Source organism: Capronia coronata, assembly GCF_000585585.1.
Source record: "Capronia coronata CBS 617.96 chromosome Unknown acBCG-supercont1.5, whole genome shotgun sequence".
Lineage (NCBI taxonomy): Eukaryota > Fungi > Ascomycota > Eurotiomycetes > Chaetothyriales > Herpotrichiellaceae > Capronia > Capronia coronata.
In genome coordinates, this window is record NW_006912897.1 from 2088247 (window position 1) to 2105904 (window position 17658).

The following is a 17658-nucleotide window of genomic DNA, read 5'->3' on the forward strand; positions in this document are numbered from 1 at the left end:
GGGCAGGAGGCGGGAGGCGGGAGAATCGGCGATGCTTGAAAGTTGATGCTGACAGTCCCGTATGTTGTAACTAACTGTCAGTGTCAGTGTGATCGCACGTCTAGGTCATGATGGTGTGCTGGCCGGCGAAGGGGAAGTGGAATATGAGTCTTCAGGAAAGAAAAAGTGAAGATGGAGAAGGAGAAGGAGAAGAAGAAGGAGAAGGGTGCTGTCACCTGGATAGAAAAGAAGAAGAGTGCTGTTACCTGGATAGAGAAGAAATGATTTCTTGCTGGCCAGAGATCTGGGAAGAAAATAAGAAGGAAATCTTTGGATAAGTCTTCTCTCAGTTTGTTTGGATTGTGTTGTTCAGTATGAATGGTTGGATGGAATGCTGGTGCTGGTGCTGTCGATCGTTGTATGTGGATTGTCCATAGATCATGGAATGCTGATTGGAATCGGAACCGAGTCAAGCTTTGGGCCAGTATGGGTCTGGCTGATATCTAATCGACCTGGTCTGGCGATCTGGAAGGTGTAGAGGTTGTCGAAGCTGTCGAAGCTGTCGAAGCTGTCGAAGCTGTCGAAGCTGTCGAAGCTGTCGAAGCTGTAGAAGCTGTAGAAGCTGCCGTGCTCAGCCTTGATCATGTCTCCTTCTGCCGGGTGTAGTGGGTGCAATGAGTCGGGTGTCGTAGCAGTAGCAGTACCAGTAGGGCTCATTAATGACTTGACGCTTCAATGACCTGAGGACCTGAGCTTTGCTGGGTGACGAAGCAACTCCTCAGCTGTCCCGAATAATGCAAAAAGCCTTCAGCCTTGCCTGTCATGGACCATCACTCTTGAGTAACCCAACCCAGTCGTGATCCTTCTGACAGATATCTCTGGATCGTCGACGACTATTCCCTTGTTTACCACTCAAGAACCATCTTTTCATTCTTTCTTTCGTTCTGTTTCATTCCGTTCTTCTCACTTTCCCGATATCTCAGCCTCTCTCAGCCACCGTAAGGTATCGCCAACCAGGTACAAACTGCCAGCGATACAAATCGGCCCTTTTCCATTTCCATTTCCGTTCCCGGTCCCTTGGCAATTCACGATCTGTTCACTTCCCCGACCACTCGCAATCTTGACAGCCTTCCGCACCGCCTCGTCAACGCAGCCAGTCTGAGCCACCTCGACAACACCATCAGTGATAAACTCACGCACCACCCCCGCCAGCTGGGAAGCATCCATACTCTTGACCCAAGGCATACCATCAACCGGACCGAAGGAGCAAGTGACGATATTATCCGAGGATCTCAGCAGAATCGACAGCATGGAGCGGACATCCTTGTCATTCTTTGCGGCCAGGACCCAAGTCACGGGACAATCGCCTCGGATATGGCCATCGACATAGTCGGCCAATGCGTGCGCTGATTGGGGATTATGCGCTCCGTCGAGAAGGACTTTGACAGGACCATCGGCGTCTGTATCTGCATCTGCAACAATCTCTCGGTCCATCGAAAGCACTGTTGGCGATAGACTGAGCCATTCGAGCCGACCGCGCAGAGACGATTGAGCTTGACGAACGAGAGATGGAAGGGATTGTGTGATTTTCGAAATACGTTCTTCGAATGTCGTTGGTACTGTCGGTCTCGTTGAGGTTGTTGGGCTTGTTGATGGTGTCGTCGATGGTATCGCTGTTCGTAATTTCTCCAGCTGCTCTTCCGCAATATAATATGCCGTAAACGCCGTAACCAGATTCTGAACCTGATGATCCGCCAATCCAAGCTGAGCAAGTCCTTGAACGGTCACCAACCTCCCCTTCAGATCTTCAGGTAAAACGAAAAGACCAGCCCCCTCTCCAGAAGCAAGCTCCTCTTCCTCCACCTCCACCTCCACCTCCTCCACCTTCTTCCTAACCACCTCCAACACCATCCCATCATTACTCTCATCGACGACAACAGGCACCCCCGGCTTGAAAATCCCCACCTTCTCCCTCGCCACCGCCTCCACCGTCTCGCCCAGAAACTCGGTATGATCGAGCCCGACCTTGGTCAACACGCTGACCAAAACATCCTGGGGTCTCAGGACGTTCGTCGCATCCAGACGTCCGCCGAGCCCACACTCGACCACAGCAACATCGACCTTCTCGGCGGCAAACAACTCAAACGCCGTAGCTGTGAGGATCTCAAATTCAGAGGCATCCTCACCCCCCGGCCCCGCCCCGGCCTTGGACTTCACATCCCGTTCCACAGATAAAAACAGGTCACGGTCCACGACTTGTTGGTCGAGCGTGATGCAGTCCCATCGGTCGATCACATGGGGCGAAGTGAAGCGGCCGACGCGGTAGCCGGAAGCAGACAGAACTGTCGAGATGAGCGCCGCGACGCTGCCTTTGCCGTTGGTGCCGGCGATGTGGATGGCTTTGAAGGGTAGGGTTGGGTGGGCTGTGAAGAGGGGGGCGAGGAGACGCGAGATCCGTTGGAGACCGAGATTGATCATGGCTGAATGAGATAGGTGTATGAGAGAAGGGGTGTTGTGGTTTTAGTAACAAAGATGGATGTCATCAGGCTGAGATCAAAATATCACAGCGTTGATCGTGGGGATCGGGTCTGGTTCATTAGATCTGTGGGTAGCGGTAGCGTCGAGCAAGACATCTCTCTCTTGGACCGAGGGGTTCTGGATAGACGAGATTATGGCCTCAAAATGCCATAGAGGAATCAGTCATGGAGGTTATTGTTGAAGGTAGCAGTAGCAGTGCTGTCGACAAGTGTTGAGTTGTAGGAAACCAGATGAAATGCTCGGATTTGGTTCGATGAAGTGACAGAATTATTCGACCAATTCAAGTTTATATACGGTCGACTGTCCAATCAGAGCGTCCAGTCGCGGCTTGACGAGGCTGACCAATGGTAGGGCAGATTCACACCATATACAGAGTATAAATGACACAGAGTACAATACTTCCAGCACGCATTATGGGCCAGATTATCTCTAAACCCGTCGATTGTGACAGAGCTGCCATGCGCTATGCATACCATCGCTGTCTAATATAATCATAGACCGCTCATGGTCGGCATACCCTTCTCTGGAATGAGGTTCTTCCCCTGGGACACCACCCCAATCTTCCTTTCATTCACCCTTCAAGCCCCAGATGCCTCCGTATAGACAAATACCGCTCATAACCAAACAACTTCAGCTCAATCTTCATGTGACTCCACCAGGCATGGAACAAAGTGAAGAAATTCCTCGGGTTTAGCAAACCTCCCTGCCGACGAATCCTGTCCTTTTCCTCCTCCCACACCCTAAGACTAGCGTACCGCGCAAGGATCATCATAGGCCGCATTGGCTGCTTCGATCCCAACGACTCGTCCAAGCTGCGGGTGAGATCGTTCGTTTTCAAAATGAGAAGGATAATCCGAGGGACATGTCCCAAAAGCTGGACGAGTTGCTGGATGAGATCGTCCCCAAAGGCTTCGGTGAGGACCTCCTTCTCATGTGAGTCGCGCATCGACGTGGCGATTTTGTGGCTTTTCAAGACCCGGTAATCGCGACCTGTAATGGCCGACGCGAAGAGGGGGAATTGGTCGTCGGTGATGCCGGCGATTTCGTAGGCGTATTTGCGCATTTCCGCTTCATCGCCGTTGATGACGGCCAGCCACAACTTGGCATAGTCGTGTCTCAGCTTCTTATCCGGCATGCGGTAGAGCCCGTGGTCGTAAAGGATGACATCGAAGTTGTGCGGATACCTTCGCTTCGGGTTATGGCAAACCGCGAGATTGCCGCCGTGTGGGTCACAATGTAAAGGCGCGTCGTTTTGGAAGATCATGACATTGAAGATCCTGGCCAGCGCCGCCGACACTTCCTCTCTGGAGATGTTATTCTGGTCGAAGTAGGCCCAGTTGTCCACTCGGGCTCCCGTCACGTAGTCCATGACCAGGATGCGTCGCCTTGCGGAGATGACTTTCGGAATGATGACCGGCAGGTTGGTGTGTTGTTCGAAGTATTCCTTGGCCCTCATGGCGTTTGTTCCTTCCAGATTGAAATCCAGTTCTTGCGGCAGGGAGATATCCATCTCCCTGCTCAACCACTCCAAGTCGTACTCGGGAAAGGCTCTTTTTAACGTGCGGAAGGTAAATCTGGTCAGGGCCAGGTCCAGCGGCACCCACTCTTCCAGACTGGGATGTTGGACCTTGACCGCTACCTTCTGATCGGAGTTTTTCAGCTTGGCGATATGCACCTGTGCCAACGAAGCCGCTCCAATGGGCTCCTTTGAAAACTCGTCGAAGTCGTCTTCTATCCGGTGGCCGGTGTCGCGGAGAAACATGTCTTCTATCGACTCGAACGACGACACGGGACATTTGTCCTGGAGAGGGATAAAGGTCTCGGTCCATTCCGTGGGCAGGAGATAACCCATGGACGACAGGTGTTGGCCGAGTTTGATAAAGACCGAGCCATTCTTCTCCAGCACTTTCAACGTCCGTTCGGCGCAGCGTTTGTGGCAGGCTTTGAGGATGGCGGATTCCTGTTCGGGGTCGTCGAGGTCTTGCTTGAGCGCAACTCGATAGCTGGCCACACATTAGCACCTTTCTGCATTTTTGGTCTGAACCAGAAGCGCCCCGTACTCATTGATGCACACTGCCAACGCCGTGACCACCCGACCAGTGCGTTCTGCGGCAAGCCAACCATGTTTGATATCCTCGCCGAAGAATAGTAAACTCGCTCCTAGACCACCACCAGCCGCCGCCCAGACCACGCCTCTGCGCGGCCGAATAATCTTGACAGGTCTCTTGGAGGAGCTATATCCGCGCCGTGAGCCTTGGAACGGCGAATGCGAGTTTTTACATCGGGCGCATGTCCAGATGGCGCCTCCGCGCGGGAGGGCGTTGGGATCGAGTCGCATTGAACGCAGACAACGGGTTATAATCGTGGCATGGAGGAGAGGGTGTTTGGGTCGCAGAAGACAGAAGCTGACTAGAGATCGAGTCAAGATAGAGCTGTCAACAAAGTGGAGAGAGATGGGCTGATAGATAACCCATCAGCAGATCCGATCAGGTTGAAATGGAATAAAATGGAGGGCGCCGGGATGGAGAAAGATGGCATTGCCAGTATTGTTGAGAGAGTAATAAAAGTAGTATGGCCACCATGCCACCGTCGGCACGCGGTCTCCCGACAAGACGCGCAATTTTCCTCCATTATTTGACTGTGTACAGAAAGTACTACGCAGGCACACTTACTACTAACAGCAGTCCATCGCTCACATCTATCACATACATGTCCTTGTCTATCCAAATACACATCTATCTCCTGTCCATATCATGCTGCATCTCATCTATCCCATGGTCTCATGATTGATTGATTGACTGACTGACCATCATCTACTCTTTACTGCTACCAAGACATCTTATACTCCCTTACTCCTTCACAGGCTCCCTCACCAACCTCCGCCCATCCAATCTCACCCTCTCCACCATCGTCGGCCGTCGCATATGTAGATACTCCCCCAGAAAGCTCTCTGTCTGAATCCGGACCCTCTCGCGTCCCTCATACCCCATCTGCAGATACAACAGCTCTCCCGCGGGACTGGCCTCAATCCAACACGGCAGCATGAGGGCATCCGCGACGTCGTTTCCCCACTGCATCATCATCCGTCCGCATCCTTTGCCCTGATACGCCGGGTCGGTGAAGAGCAGGAAACACAAGACATGGCCCTCGCGACACTCACGCCGGCGACGGCCGAGGAAGTCTCGCATCAGAATCGCCGCGTCCAGACGTTCCTGTTCTGTCTTGAGATACGCGAATGACGGTTCCTGGACGGCCGCCTTGGGTTTGATGGTTTCAGTGGCTGGGATGACAACAACATCATGATCATGGTCGTCACCACTACCAGTCTGTGAGTTCTCGGTAGGTCGTCGTTGTCGGTGTCGCTGCTGCTTTTCGTCCTCCTCCTTGGGCGTGACATAGGTAGGATAAACCTTCCAATTACTGCTGCAGACAATTCTTTTTCGACGTTCCGTCCCGACCGGATTTCCCCGTTCATCGAGGATCTTGACATCGACTTCGGCATCGAGGTCCTCGATCTTGAGAGACACGTCGGCCGGGTCTTCTTGGATTCCTTCCAGCATCTGTGTTTTGGCGTATGCGTATGATGCGGGGCTGTCGCGGCCGAAGAAGACGTTGGCGAGATCGATGTTGTGAAAAGATTGAAACATCATGGGCACGATGGCATCGAGGTCTTTTGGCTCGACGCGAGATAGGACGAGATGCATTCTGGGGATTGTTTCGTCTTGTCTTTGTCTCTAGAGATCTTGCCTTCACATGACCTTGCGAGACAGGCATGCAGGCTTGGTGATGACTTGAGACTGGCAACCCTCTGTTTTCAAGGCTGGCAATGAACTTCCAACCTGGGACGGACCAGCCGATTCTGCTTGAACAAGATAGGGGGGTTGCAACGGTGCGAGTCGAAGAGACGTTTCAGGTGGAAGATTGGCTGCACTTCGACATAGTGTATCTGAAACATACAACAATAGTAAGCTATTCTAACCCGTTCGCAACCAACAAGAGTTAGTTCGTAGGGCACTGCATGTTGCACATAAGGGGGCCCTTGTTGACTGGAAGAAGCCATTTGCTGGGTACGAGATATCATACTACCCTGGGCTATCTATCATCTTACCTATAGGCAGGGTGACCTATCCGAGGTACTACGTACGTACGAGGTACTTGTTCGCTTGAATGATCCGTTAAACGTACCTGGCATCAATTCATCGTCATGCAGGTTGGTAAGCGGGCGTGTAATATGTTCTAGTAGGTATGCAGGAAGATGACTCGCAGTCATAGTAACAATCACAATCACAATCACATCACAGTCCTCTTCGTTACCCGATTCTGAGATATCGAAATCGGCCTGGGAGGGCCTGGGCTAGTCTGGGTCTGGTTTGAAACACATACTACCTGCCGTAGTTTCAATTTTGCTACGTATCAACGAGTATTAAGGTCATGCCTTACCTCTCTGCCTACCTTAGGTACTTGAGTAGGGTACTTGAGGTCAGAAAGCTGTCTTGGTCTTGATCCCAACACCGTACTAGTACAAGCAGTCGTGACCTTGTGGAAGTGGACCTCAACAGGAACATGCAGGAGACAAAGGCAAGGTCATGCTTTTCAAGCAAATTCATTTACATTCCTCATGGTACCATTTCAATTTTTGCGTGGTCGTCCGCCGCTGCTATGTATACCTAGGTATGCCTATGCTGATGCCTATGCTGATGCTGCTGCTGAAGCCAATGCAAAATGCAGAATGCAATCTTTGGAGGGAAGGCGGGCTCGTCTTCCCCTTTCACCTTTCCAATTCCAGTTCGTGATGAATCACCCATCATAATTTCGTCAAAGACAAGGCAATCCAAGCTGAGACGATAGAAACCCGTCAGACTTGTACCAGCCTACTGAGACGAAAGCTTGAAGTTTGGTCCAGGCCATGACGATATTCTTCTCCCAGTTGAGTGTTTTTGTCTTTGTTCTTTTTTTTTTGTTTTCGTTGAATCTCTATCCATGCTTCCCAGAAGCTAAAATGTCATGTTCGTTTGGCATAGGTCGAGCGACTTCTCAAAAGCCGTGACCGAATCCGCATCCTTCCAGTAACGAGGGTTTCCCCAATGGTTCGTCGTTCCGAAAGAAAGGATTGAGGGATCCCGTGGTGAACCAATGTTTGGGAGAGGGTTCCAATCTAGTTCAACCACCATTGGATACCACTCACACGACCATCACCAGTGCCGTCGGTGATGGCGCTGAACAGAGCGTCAGTGCAGTCGATGGCGCGGTCAACACAGCCCATGCACTTGTCGCCGACTTTGGCCTGGACGGTGGTGCCGGAGGTGGGATTGTACAGAGTGACGGATCGGCCACAGTAAGGGTTGCTGTTAGACAGACTGCCCATGAAGCCGACTGGCAGAGCAATCTGCATGTCACTGCTGGTGTTGACATCCCAGCCACATGCGCCGAGACCTCCATCCCAGTGAGTCACGTCACCGACACAGGCATCTCCTTGACCCTCGCAAGTTCCGCTGGCTGAAGCGGTGACAGCCCCGGATCCCACACTGGCAGCAGATGCTGATGGAGCGGCGGCGACAGCGGCGGAGCTGGTGGGGACTGCTGCTGTGGTAGAAGCGACCGGGGCAACATAAGGCGATTCAGATGAAGGAGCCGGAGCCGGAGCAGCGACAGCGGCTTCAGATGAGACAGCCGCCACGGTTGCGAAAGTGGATGGAGCAGCGTTGGTCTCGGCGAAGACAGCAGCTGGTGCGTCGGTGGAAGTTGTGGTCGGGGCGGCGACTTCGACTGGAGCTTCAGTGGTCGTGGTGAAATCAACCTCGACAGAAGTTGGGGTCGCCGTGGTAGTGGTGGTAGCGATCACCTCAACGGGCGCTGCTGAGGAAGGAGGGGCCGTAGCAGCAGCGGGATCAACCCAGACAGTGGTGGTTTCTTCGACGGTCACCCAGACGACCTCGGTGTGAGTGTGCAAAGCACGTCCGTCAAGCATGGGAGCGGCCAAGGCCAAAGGAGCGAGCAGCGACGCCGCGAGGACGAGGTTTTTGAGAACAGCCATTTCGTCAAGAGATTGGAGGTAGTGGTGAGCTATGGAAGCTCTTTTTGGGACGAGAGTGAATAATGTGAAGGACTGGAGATCTGGCTCGACAGCAAGATGAAGTGATGAGACACTGAGATCTGGATTCGAAGTGATTCAATCACTTGAAGGAGTGTAGTTTGGTTGTTGTTTGTCGCGATGACAAGCCCTTGTCTGGGGTTGAAGAAGGACAGTGGGAAGGACGTCAAGTCCAATTCCGGGAAAGAGAGACGGATGCAACAAACGCGCAAAGGAAAGGAATGCAGTTGGCAAGTGAGCGATGAAGAGAGCGATGAAGAGAGCGAAAGCCTTGAATGTCAAGGAAGGGGACAAAGGGAGAGTAGATAAAGGAACGAACAGGATGAAGTGGGAAAGGAACGGATGTGGATTTTTTTTTACCACCACGTAAAGGACAAAGGATTGGAGCCGACAAGACGGACGAGAGAGACAGGTCTTTTGCTCGTCACCTTGCATCTCATCCGATCGAGAACGACAGCCTCCTGACCCCTGGCTCTCGAGGAAAGCCTAGACGGCGGACAGTGGACACCGGCCAGCAGTGGAAGCCTCAAAGGGGATGCGGACGAGGATGAGGATGTGGATGTTGGATATGCACACCAGCCTCCTCTTCCCCAGTCTTTTCTGTCCCCCTTGCATACAACAGGTACACGGTACTCTTTTTCTGGTCGTGCGATGGGGTAGTGTAACTCTGGTCCAGGGGGCGAGGATCCAACCGAGCCAAACAGCGATCGCGGATGGGAGATTCGGGAGAGACAAAGGATCCAAGGTGCCAATTCCGGTCACGGCCACGGCCACGGCCAAGGTCCCAGTTGGTAGGAGCCTAGCATGACAGGGCATGAATGGCATGGCATGGCAGCAGTAGCCAGTGGTATGTTGGCTGTCGGTTGTCAACAAACTGTCAAAGAGTCAACAGACCAGTCTTTGTCCACGGTAACATATCCACCGCAATGGTATCCAGACACTGCACCAGACTCGGCCCTGAAGCAGGTAGCTAGTAGGACGTGTAGTAATAGTACAGAGTACCACAATTAGCACTCCATCGACGGATGTTGGCCGGCTCGATGATAGCTCGGTGGTGGCTTCGCAGGAGGATGAGGAGGTGCCAGTGGTAGACGACGGGAGGAAAGGGAGCAAGGGAATGAATGGCTTAGGAAGCTCCTCAGGCAACGCGGACTCGGGATCCTGTCTGTCGACTTTTCAGTATCCATGTTACGATTCGTCGCTGCAAAAAGACCCAGAAAAACGTGTTCAACCTTCATTCAGGAACAGCCGAGTCTAAGCCTCAATCGTCCAAGTGGTGACGAGCTTTGCTCCTGGTGCCTGACGCTCCAACGCCGACGGGCCCTTGACTCTGTCTTGACCATTCGCCTGATGAGTCCGACTGTTGCTTGTTCCTGTTCCTGTTCCTGTTCCTGTACCTGACATGCAGGCGGTGCATACGGGAGCCTCCCTAGCCCACCTCCACGATGGTCAAATGGCTGTTGAATAAAAGAAAAATCAAAATGTTGAACCAGTCTATCGAGACCCTGCAGCGGCCGGCTCCCTCCTCCTCTTCGTCCTTATCCTCACCCTCCTGCGCACGTCCATAGCCTGCGTCTGTGGTCCCGCAGCAGGACATGCAGCAGGAGCAGGGAAAAGAGGATGGCCGGTCAACCATACCACCGCTTTCTGGTTTGCGGTTGTGGTCGTCGCCGCTGTCGGTCTACATACACAACCCTGTTCCACCTGCCTTTCCAAGGCCCATGAGCGCACATTCGAACCCTTGACCCCATCGTCCTCCGATGCGTGCCCAATTCTTCGCAAGAGTCGCCTTGCAATCCGTCTACAGGGACATCGGAGTCTCGATCCTTGGGGATCGAGGCAATACTACCTACCCATCGGTCTTCTCCCATGGCGAACCCACGCCTCGACTCGAGTCGACTCAAGTTGATCCTCTTTTGCCCACTGATGTCAAACAGAGGAAGCCTTTGCCCATCAGTCATCACTGCTTGAACTGAACGTGTTTCCTTCATTACCGAATGATTCCACCGACAAACCAATAGACTGGCCCTGCAGGGACTTGACAACTCATCATTCGCGCCTACGGACTCTGGGCAAAAATCCCCCATTACACTACTGTTATTAACGAATGAGACAGAGTGCTGCAACAGCCCGATGCGTACTCTTCTCTCACGGCGGCCCTTCCTGAGCAAGATTCCGCGTTCGGACTTGATCTCTCCTCTTTGCCACTGAGTACTTCTCCTTGCATACAATCCGTCTTTGCTCATCTAACATCGACCTGTGTGCTGTTATGCCTGAGGAGCACTCCAGAAAACAATTGGATCGATCCTATGTACGCCCAGGATTGGCCTGTGGCATATTGAGGTACAGTATAGACATATAGATCTCTTTCACAGTGTCAAGTGAATGCACAGCCCTACCTACCTAGCAGATTCCCAAACCATGTCGCTTGAACGCAGCAAGACAATAAAAAGAAATCTCCAAGCATTCCGGGGGGAAATATTAGTTGGATAGGCCCCGTACGGGATATCTACATCCATCGTACCCAGACCCGTCCTTCTCCAGCCTCGGCGTTCATTTCTGTCTCATGAAAGCGTGATAATCGTCGTCAATCTCGTCATCATTTCTCACTTCGTAAGAAGCAGAAGCAGCATGAGTGGGAGCAGGTTGGTGGTGAGTGACCATCGAATCGGAATCGTCTCTCTCGTCTTTTTCCTCCTCATGGGCTCTTGTTTGACGGTCACGGTACTTGCCACCGTCACCGTCGGACCCTTCTGCTTCTCGTGCTCGTCCACTGCTGGTGCCGACACTGTTATTGCGTTCTGAAGACTGATCAGCAGGCCACAAAGCAAGTTCGCCAGTATATCCCTGAGAAGACCTTGTCCGGACCGGCTCCAGCTTCCGTGTCACAATCTCACGCTTCTCGTAATCAGCAAAGTCCATGGTCAAAACAGGTGATGAAGACGCCGACAGAGTGCCATTTCGACTACTCGTTCGTTGTTCGACATGTTCCACCGACGGCTTTCCAGATTGTCTCGTTTTCCTCCTTCTCTTTGCCATCATTGCCTGCTCATACCCTGGCCGCTGCTGCTGATCATAACTTCCGGACTCTCTTTCCTGCTGAAGCACCGTCCGCCTATGTCTCTGAGCATGCTCTTCCCGTGTCGGATCAACCTGAGCCCTCGCTTCCGGAACCAGATTCAAATATAAGGGGAACAGCATGCCAAACACAGCGACCGCCAACGGCACACAATATGAATACCTCAATCCACGACCATTCGCCACTCCCCACTGAATCGGCGGGAACACAGCCCCTCCGGAGATAGCGGCAGTCATCAGCGCCGAGCCGAGTTTAGTCTGCGCGCCGAGTCCACGCATCGAACTGGCGAAGATATTGCTGAAGATACCGGCTTCGAAGAGGAACGTAAGGATCCCAAACACGGCTCCGGCATTCCCTTCCAACTCCATATTCAGCGAGAGACACACCACAAGACCGATGAAAAGCGCGAGCAGAACCCATCGCGGTTTGAAGAGGTAATTGAGCAACGCTGTCGCGAATCGTCCGACCGTAAACACGGTATGTCCTATTGTCAAGAAATAAAAAGGGTGAAGATCCGAGCCTGGTTTTAGCAACGTGATCAACGGCTGTAGATTGTTGCCCACACACTCCTGCAACCCAACGTAACACCATTGACTGAACACGCCGAGAGCGAGCGTCGTGTAGACGACTCTCCACGGGATACCGACCACAGGAACTGGAGCGGCACGGTACGCGGCACTGCGCTTGTCCGCCATTTCCTGCAGTTGTTCGTCTGTCGCCTCGGGAAGCGGGATGTAGTAGAACACGACGGCGAGGGCGAACACGAACAAGGCAATCCCAAGATACGTCCACTGCACGTTCACCAGCGACGAAGCGTCCAAAACGTTCTTGAACAACACTCTAGTCGCCAGTAATGGAGAGCAGACTGTGCCGATGGCCTGGAAAGCCTGCGACACATTGAGCCGCACCTCGGCGTATTCCAGCGGCCCGCAGAGCGCGATGTAGGGATTCGCGGCAACCTCGAGACACGCGAGACCGTACCCGACCAGGAAATTCGAGACGATGAAGGCGCCGTAGGAAGTCAGCACGGCCGACGGCCAGAAGACCAAAGTGCCGCAGCCGTAGACGCAGAGGCCGGATATCATGACCGCTTTGAAGCCGTACCTTTTGATGATGAACAACCCCAGCGTCAAGGGGCCAACGAGGTACCCTGCGAAATATGCAGCATGCAGACCCAACACTTGGCCAGTAGACAGTCCGGCCACCGTCTGGAATCTGGAGTTCAAAGTGTCCAAGAGCCCGTAGGCGCATCCCCAGAGGAAGAAAATCCCAGTCACCACGGCGATCGGCCAGATACTCTGTGCGCTGGACAGTTTCAGCATATTCCTGCTGCCAGACATCTTGACAAACCCAAAGTCCGACACGGTCGTCTTGTTGGTATCGCGTCGAGTGAGTCTGCTGGTTGCTGTAGTCGTTCGTCTCACGGTGAACGACACACCGCCGTCATCGTCATCTTTGTCAGGCGGAGCGGCAAGCATGTTCAGAAACCCCATCTGATCGCCGTCGTCGTCTCCCGTGTACTCTTTGACGCTGGGGCTCCTGAATGCGGCCGGGTTGGTCACCATAGACACATTCCCCCGCAGAGCAGTCCTGGTATCAGGCGACGATGATGACGCATCCGGCTTTCCATGATCGGCGCTATCGCTCGAGGTGAGATCGTCGCCGGGATCTCTGATGAAGCTCGGCAGGAATCGCGAAAACAGCGGTTTCAAGCTCGGCACACACGCGCAGATGATGCCAATGCAGACCTCGACGGCCGACCACATGAAACTCAGACTGGCGTACCACGAAAAGTCATTCTGCTCGACAACACGGGTGGTCGTCCCGCCGTCTCCCCGGACGACTTTGAGCCGATTCAGCGCCGCGGTCTGCAGATAGGCAATGCGAATGACATCGACCGCCGCGACAAATGCGCCGAAGCTGAACGTCACGACCAGGATGATCTTCTGCTTCCGGGGCAGCCGCATGCGCGTCAAGATCGGCATCGGGAGAAACAGCACGGCGATGTCGGTAACGATATTGACGGGCGCGGAGGACAAGTACAGCGTGACGATGTCGGTGCATTTCACACGGCCCAGGGGAGTCGGGTATTGATAGCCAGCCCCCACCGGTCGACATTGGAAGATGTTGTAGAAGGTGAGAGCCGCTCCGGCGACGTTGACCAGCGCCAGAGTCAACCAGTTGCACCATTTGAAGACTGGGTCGACGTCCTTGCTCATGACGGACAAATAGAAGACGACGATGGACGTCTTGGTCAGCATCAGCGCAGGGTTGTAGAGGATCGAAAAGGCATATTCGGCCTTGCGCAGCGACCCAAACGAAGTGTCGGCGATGTCGGCCTTGTGTTTGCCCAGGCCGTAGGTGACGGCGATGCAGATCGAAGTCGAAAACCCGACCGCCAGAACCCACGCCGCCAGAATCCACCAGTCATCTTGCTTGACCGACTTGACCAGCCAGAGTCGGGTGTAGAAGCGCGCGGCGACAAAGACTGTGGCTAGGACCGTGATGACGATGGTCACGGCCGACGTGGCCGGTCCTCTGTCTTGGACCATAGATATAGAAATACCTAGATATAGATATAAGGATAGTAAGTGTCTCCTCCTTCGCCCTCGGTCGGCGACACATTCGTTTGTCAAGTCATCAGCCTCCGAATCATCACTGCGTGCGTCATCGTCGTCGTCAGCATCATGTCCGACCGGACGAGGAGGTACGGCTCTCTTCGAGAGCGCCGCACATGAGCTGGAGATCGATGTTGAGAGACACACTGTGGTGTACCAAGACAGCACAACGGCGAGGCGAGAGGGAACGGGGTAGCCGTTATACTATACTGAAGACAACGAAGTCAACCTGGAAGTAAGTAGGTCGCAGCCGCAAGCGCAGCAAGCGAGAAAGGACATGGAGGAGTTAAGTTTTAACTCAACACCCGAGGCCAGTCGTTATGACATGCCAGTGCAGTGCAGTGTCCCATGACGGTTGGGGGGAGGCATGACGGTTTGGGGGAGGACGGGCGGATGCTTTGGCTCTCACCATTTCCTGGGGTACCTGAGAGTTTCGAGTAAAAGGGACGACAGGACGACAAGATGACAGGACTCTCATCGGCAAAATCCAAGTACGCCATTTCGCCGCTGAAGAGGGGGTTCAAAATCCACAAGGTGTTGTTGACCCCGGACAATGGACACTGGACACTGGACACTGTTGGAGAGAGGTTAAAACCCCCGACCCGAACACGCGGGCAGGGCGAGATCCATCCATCCATAATCGAATCATCGAATCATCGAGTTGACTAGGATTTACCGAGTGAATAGCCAGACAGACCTCAGTGGTCGAATAGGAAGAGTCATCGATCTGATTGAATGGCGACATGTGGTGGTGGATGGTGGATGGTGGATGGTGGATGGTGGATGGTTGATGTTTTGTGACAGACTGGAGGAAAATCATTGGAGGAGGGCGTCTTGTCTTGAGAATACGAAGGCGGGCGGACGGCTAGGGAGGCCATTCGATTGCCCCTCAAACTGTATAAGTGCAGTGGCGTACCATCCGAGGTCCCGACACAGTTTCGTTCAAACTCTGGGAAGCGAAGAGGCCCTTTACAATTCTTAGGACTGGACTGATGTGTTCGTGATATCTTCTGTGGCTTCCATCCTTCCTTCCTTCCTTCCTTTCTTTCGGCGGTGTGGCGCCATCAGCTGGTTGTGTATGGTGGGTGACATTTCAACGATCCGCGATGAATATCAGGAGGTTATTTTTCACCTTCGCAAACAACTTCTCACAGGAGAGGATAGATATTTCAGTGCCTTGCTCTCAGCGTCAAGAAAGCGGCATTCATCCTCTAGAACTGAGTCCAGGCTCTCACAAAGGACTGACGAGAAAGCCTCAGGTATTTCAATGGCAAGCATCGCGTCCGAATACTCCAAGGGCAATCTCCTTCAAGAACCATATCACAGCTTGTGCTTCACCTGGGAGGATCTGGACCTTCCCAAGTCTCCAGAGTTCGCAGCGTGTGTTTGTCCGCTCCATAGAGGTAATACCCCCTTAGACATGCCGTCAATTTGTCCATATTGGAGTTCCTTTCCCGTAGTGGCCAACCCTCGGGCTGTACGGTACCCAACACATCACATTCAGTCTTGAGCAGCACAGTACCAGTGTCGATTCCCATTCCTGCAGCGCTTTCTTCCATCTTGTAGTTGTGGTTGCTGTGTTCGTTGTTGTAGTTGTGGTTGTCGTCGTCATCATCATCATCCTCCTTTTCCATCCACTCTATAAGGTGGCCCATGAACGGGATTTCCAGCCGCCACGGACTGGAACTCGAAGCAGATCCAATGGCGACGACTGTCCACAGTGTGACTTCTCGTTCTGTCACTGAAGACGGATCCCAAGGGTTAGAAGGGGTCGATAACTCCAAAGTCACGTCGCGCAAGATATTCAGGTACGGAGGACGCCCTGCACAAGTCTTGATCGTTGCAGACCCGCTTCTCAGCAAAGTCTCGCGTGGCTGGTTGTGGTAGTTGAAGATGTAGACGAGCAGGGCAAGCAGGAGTCGATGATCCGATGTGGTCGGTCGGGTTTCGTCGGTGATGCGCAGTACTCGAGACATTTCGTTGGCGGTATTCACGACAGGATGCTCTGTCCCGCTGTTCACAACTTCAGGGATGTTGCGTTGTCCTTGCGATATCTGCTGGTAGATGCGTTGGAGGATATCCACGGTTTGGGTCGTGATGAGCCCTTTGCTGGCCAGAACCGAAAACAGCCGCTGGAACCCTCGTGCCGGGGAGCGTCTGACGGGGACGTTCTCCTTGAACCTGACGAGGACGTCGTCGTCTGTCAGTTCAGATTCGAATTTGCCGTGCAACAGTAACGGTAGGAAGAATTCGCTCCTGGATTGTGGCCAATGGTCACGTCAGTAACCGCAAATCGAACCAACGTACAGCTAAGCAAATGCAAACGGCAGAGGAGGTGGATATAGATATATACTTTAGCAATTCGTCCTGCAGCTCTGGGTTCAGTTTCCGAATCCCGCCTCTGGTCAAGACCATTCCCTCTTCTGCTCGCTTGTGCATAGCATAAGCGTTGAGATCGCCATGCGCGGCCTGTCCAGCCATCGAAAGATTCATATTAGTCCAGTGGCTCGTCACGAAGAAATGCTGTGGGCGATCATCAGGTCAGGCTCACATCGACATCCATCAGCCAGAGAGCGGTCAAGATGGCGGCATCGTCGTCCGCACACTGTGCCGTCTCGACCTTCATCCTCAACTGCTTGAGCGCTTCGCCTCGGTGGTACAACGCCGTCCAGTGGGTGTTGCCGAACCCCTTGATATCGATGTTGTGATACACCTGGCTCAGGGCGATCAATGCATGGAACATTTCCGAGTGGTTCATGGCTCTGTTGAACCAGATCAGGTAGCGGCTGGTCTCGACCGCCAGCGCCGGACTGAATCTGGGGGTGAGAAATCGGATAAAGTAGTCCACGAGAAACGGTATGTATGGTTGGTAGGCGATGGGATACGTGGTGAACGGGTCCGCCTGCGGGCTTCCTAGGAGGCGCTCATCGAGAGGCTGGATGTCTCGAGGAAAACTCGGTTCTATAGACCTGGCGGGAGGAGGCCATCTCTTTGTGGTCGGACCTTGTCTCTCTTCGGTCTTGAGCACGGCTGATGAGATGGATTCACCACCACCAGGATGTCGAGAGAAAGGCCGGTAGTGTGTACGGTCTAGCACGATCCTTCTGGTCGTTGGTCGGTAGCTTTTTGATGCATGGGAGGACACTGCTCGTCGATTCTGGCTGTTCTGGAATTCGGCTGGATTGTTGTACGTGATGAAGGTGTTTCTGGCGGCATTGAACGACATTTGGCTTTCTCCTTGCAGCCGATTGACTACTGATTCTGCTTCAGAGGATTGTAAACAGAAGTTGCGACATTCGAAAGTCGGTATGGGGATCTTGTGTGAATCAGTGCTTTTCCACCACCATCATAGT

The 17658-nt window shown here is 53.3% G+C and overlaps 6 protein-coding genes across 6 annotated transcripts; all 6 read right to left on the minus strand.

Moving 5' to 3' along the window:
- Positions 1-942: 942 nt before the first annotated feature.
- A1O1_06424 (uncharacterized protein) lies at positions 943-2457 on the minus strand (the record flags this gene model as incomplete). Its single annotated transcript, XM_007727303.1, has 1 exon — positions 943-2457. The coding sequence occupies one exon, from the start codon at positions 2455-2457 to the stop codon at positions 943-945; it is 1515 nt and encodes a 504-aa protein (XP_007725493.1).
- A 631-nt stretch (positions 2458-3088) lies between these two features.
- On the minus strand, positions 3089-4855 carry A1O1_06425 (Atypical/ABC1/ABC1-B protein kinase; the record flags this gene model as incomplete). The annotated part of the gene is made up of 2 exons (XM_007727304.1): positions 3089-4520; positions 4578-4855. 2 exons carry the CDS (start codon positions 4853-4855, stop codon positions 3089-3091), a joined length of 1710 nt encoding a protein of 569 aa, XP_007725494.1.
- A 511-nt stretch (positions 4856-5366) lies between these two features.
- A1O1_06426 (uncharacterized protein) lies at positions 5367-6221 on the minus strand (the record flags this gene model as incomplete). The annotated part of the gene is made up of 1 exon (XM_007727305.1): positions 5367-6221. The coding sequence occupies one exon, from the start codon at positions 6219-6221 to the stop codon at positions 5367-5369; it is 855 nt and encodes a 284-aa protein (XP_007725495.1).
- A 1451-nt stretch (positions 6222-7672) lies between these two features.
- On the minus strand, positions 7673-8551 carry A1O1_06427 (uncharacterized protein; the record flags this gene model as incomplete). The annotated part of the gene is made up of 1 exon (XM_007727306.1): positions 7673-8551. One exon carries the CDS (start codon positions 8549-8551, stop codon positions 7673-7675), a length of 879 nt encoding a protein of 292 aa, XP_007725496.1.
- Positions 8552-11161: 2610 nt separating this feature from the next.
- A1O1_06428 (uncharacterized protein) lies at positions 11162-14239 on the minus strand (the record flags this gene model as incomplete). The annotated part of the gene is made up of 1 exon (XM_007727307.1): positions 11162-14239. The coding sequence occupies one exon, from the start codon at positions 14237-14239 to the stop codon at positions 11162-11164; it is 3078 nt and encodes a 1025-aa protein (XP_007725497.1).
- Positions 14240-15639: 1400 nt separating this feature from the next.
- Positions 15640-17531, minus strand: A1O1_06429 (uncharacterized protein; the record flags this gene model as incomplete). The annotated part of the gene is made up of 3 exons (XM_007727308.1): positions 15640-16561; positions 16659-16774; positions 16857-17531. 3 exons carry the CDS (start codon positions 17529-17531, stop codon positions 15640-15642), a joined length of 1713 nt encoding a protein of 570 aa, XP_007725498.1.
- Between the last annotated feature and the right edge of the window lie 127 nt (positions 17532-17658).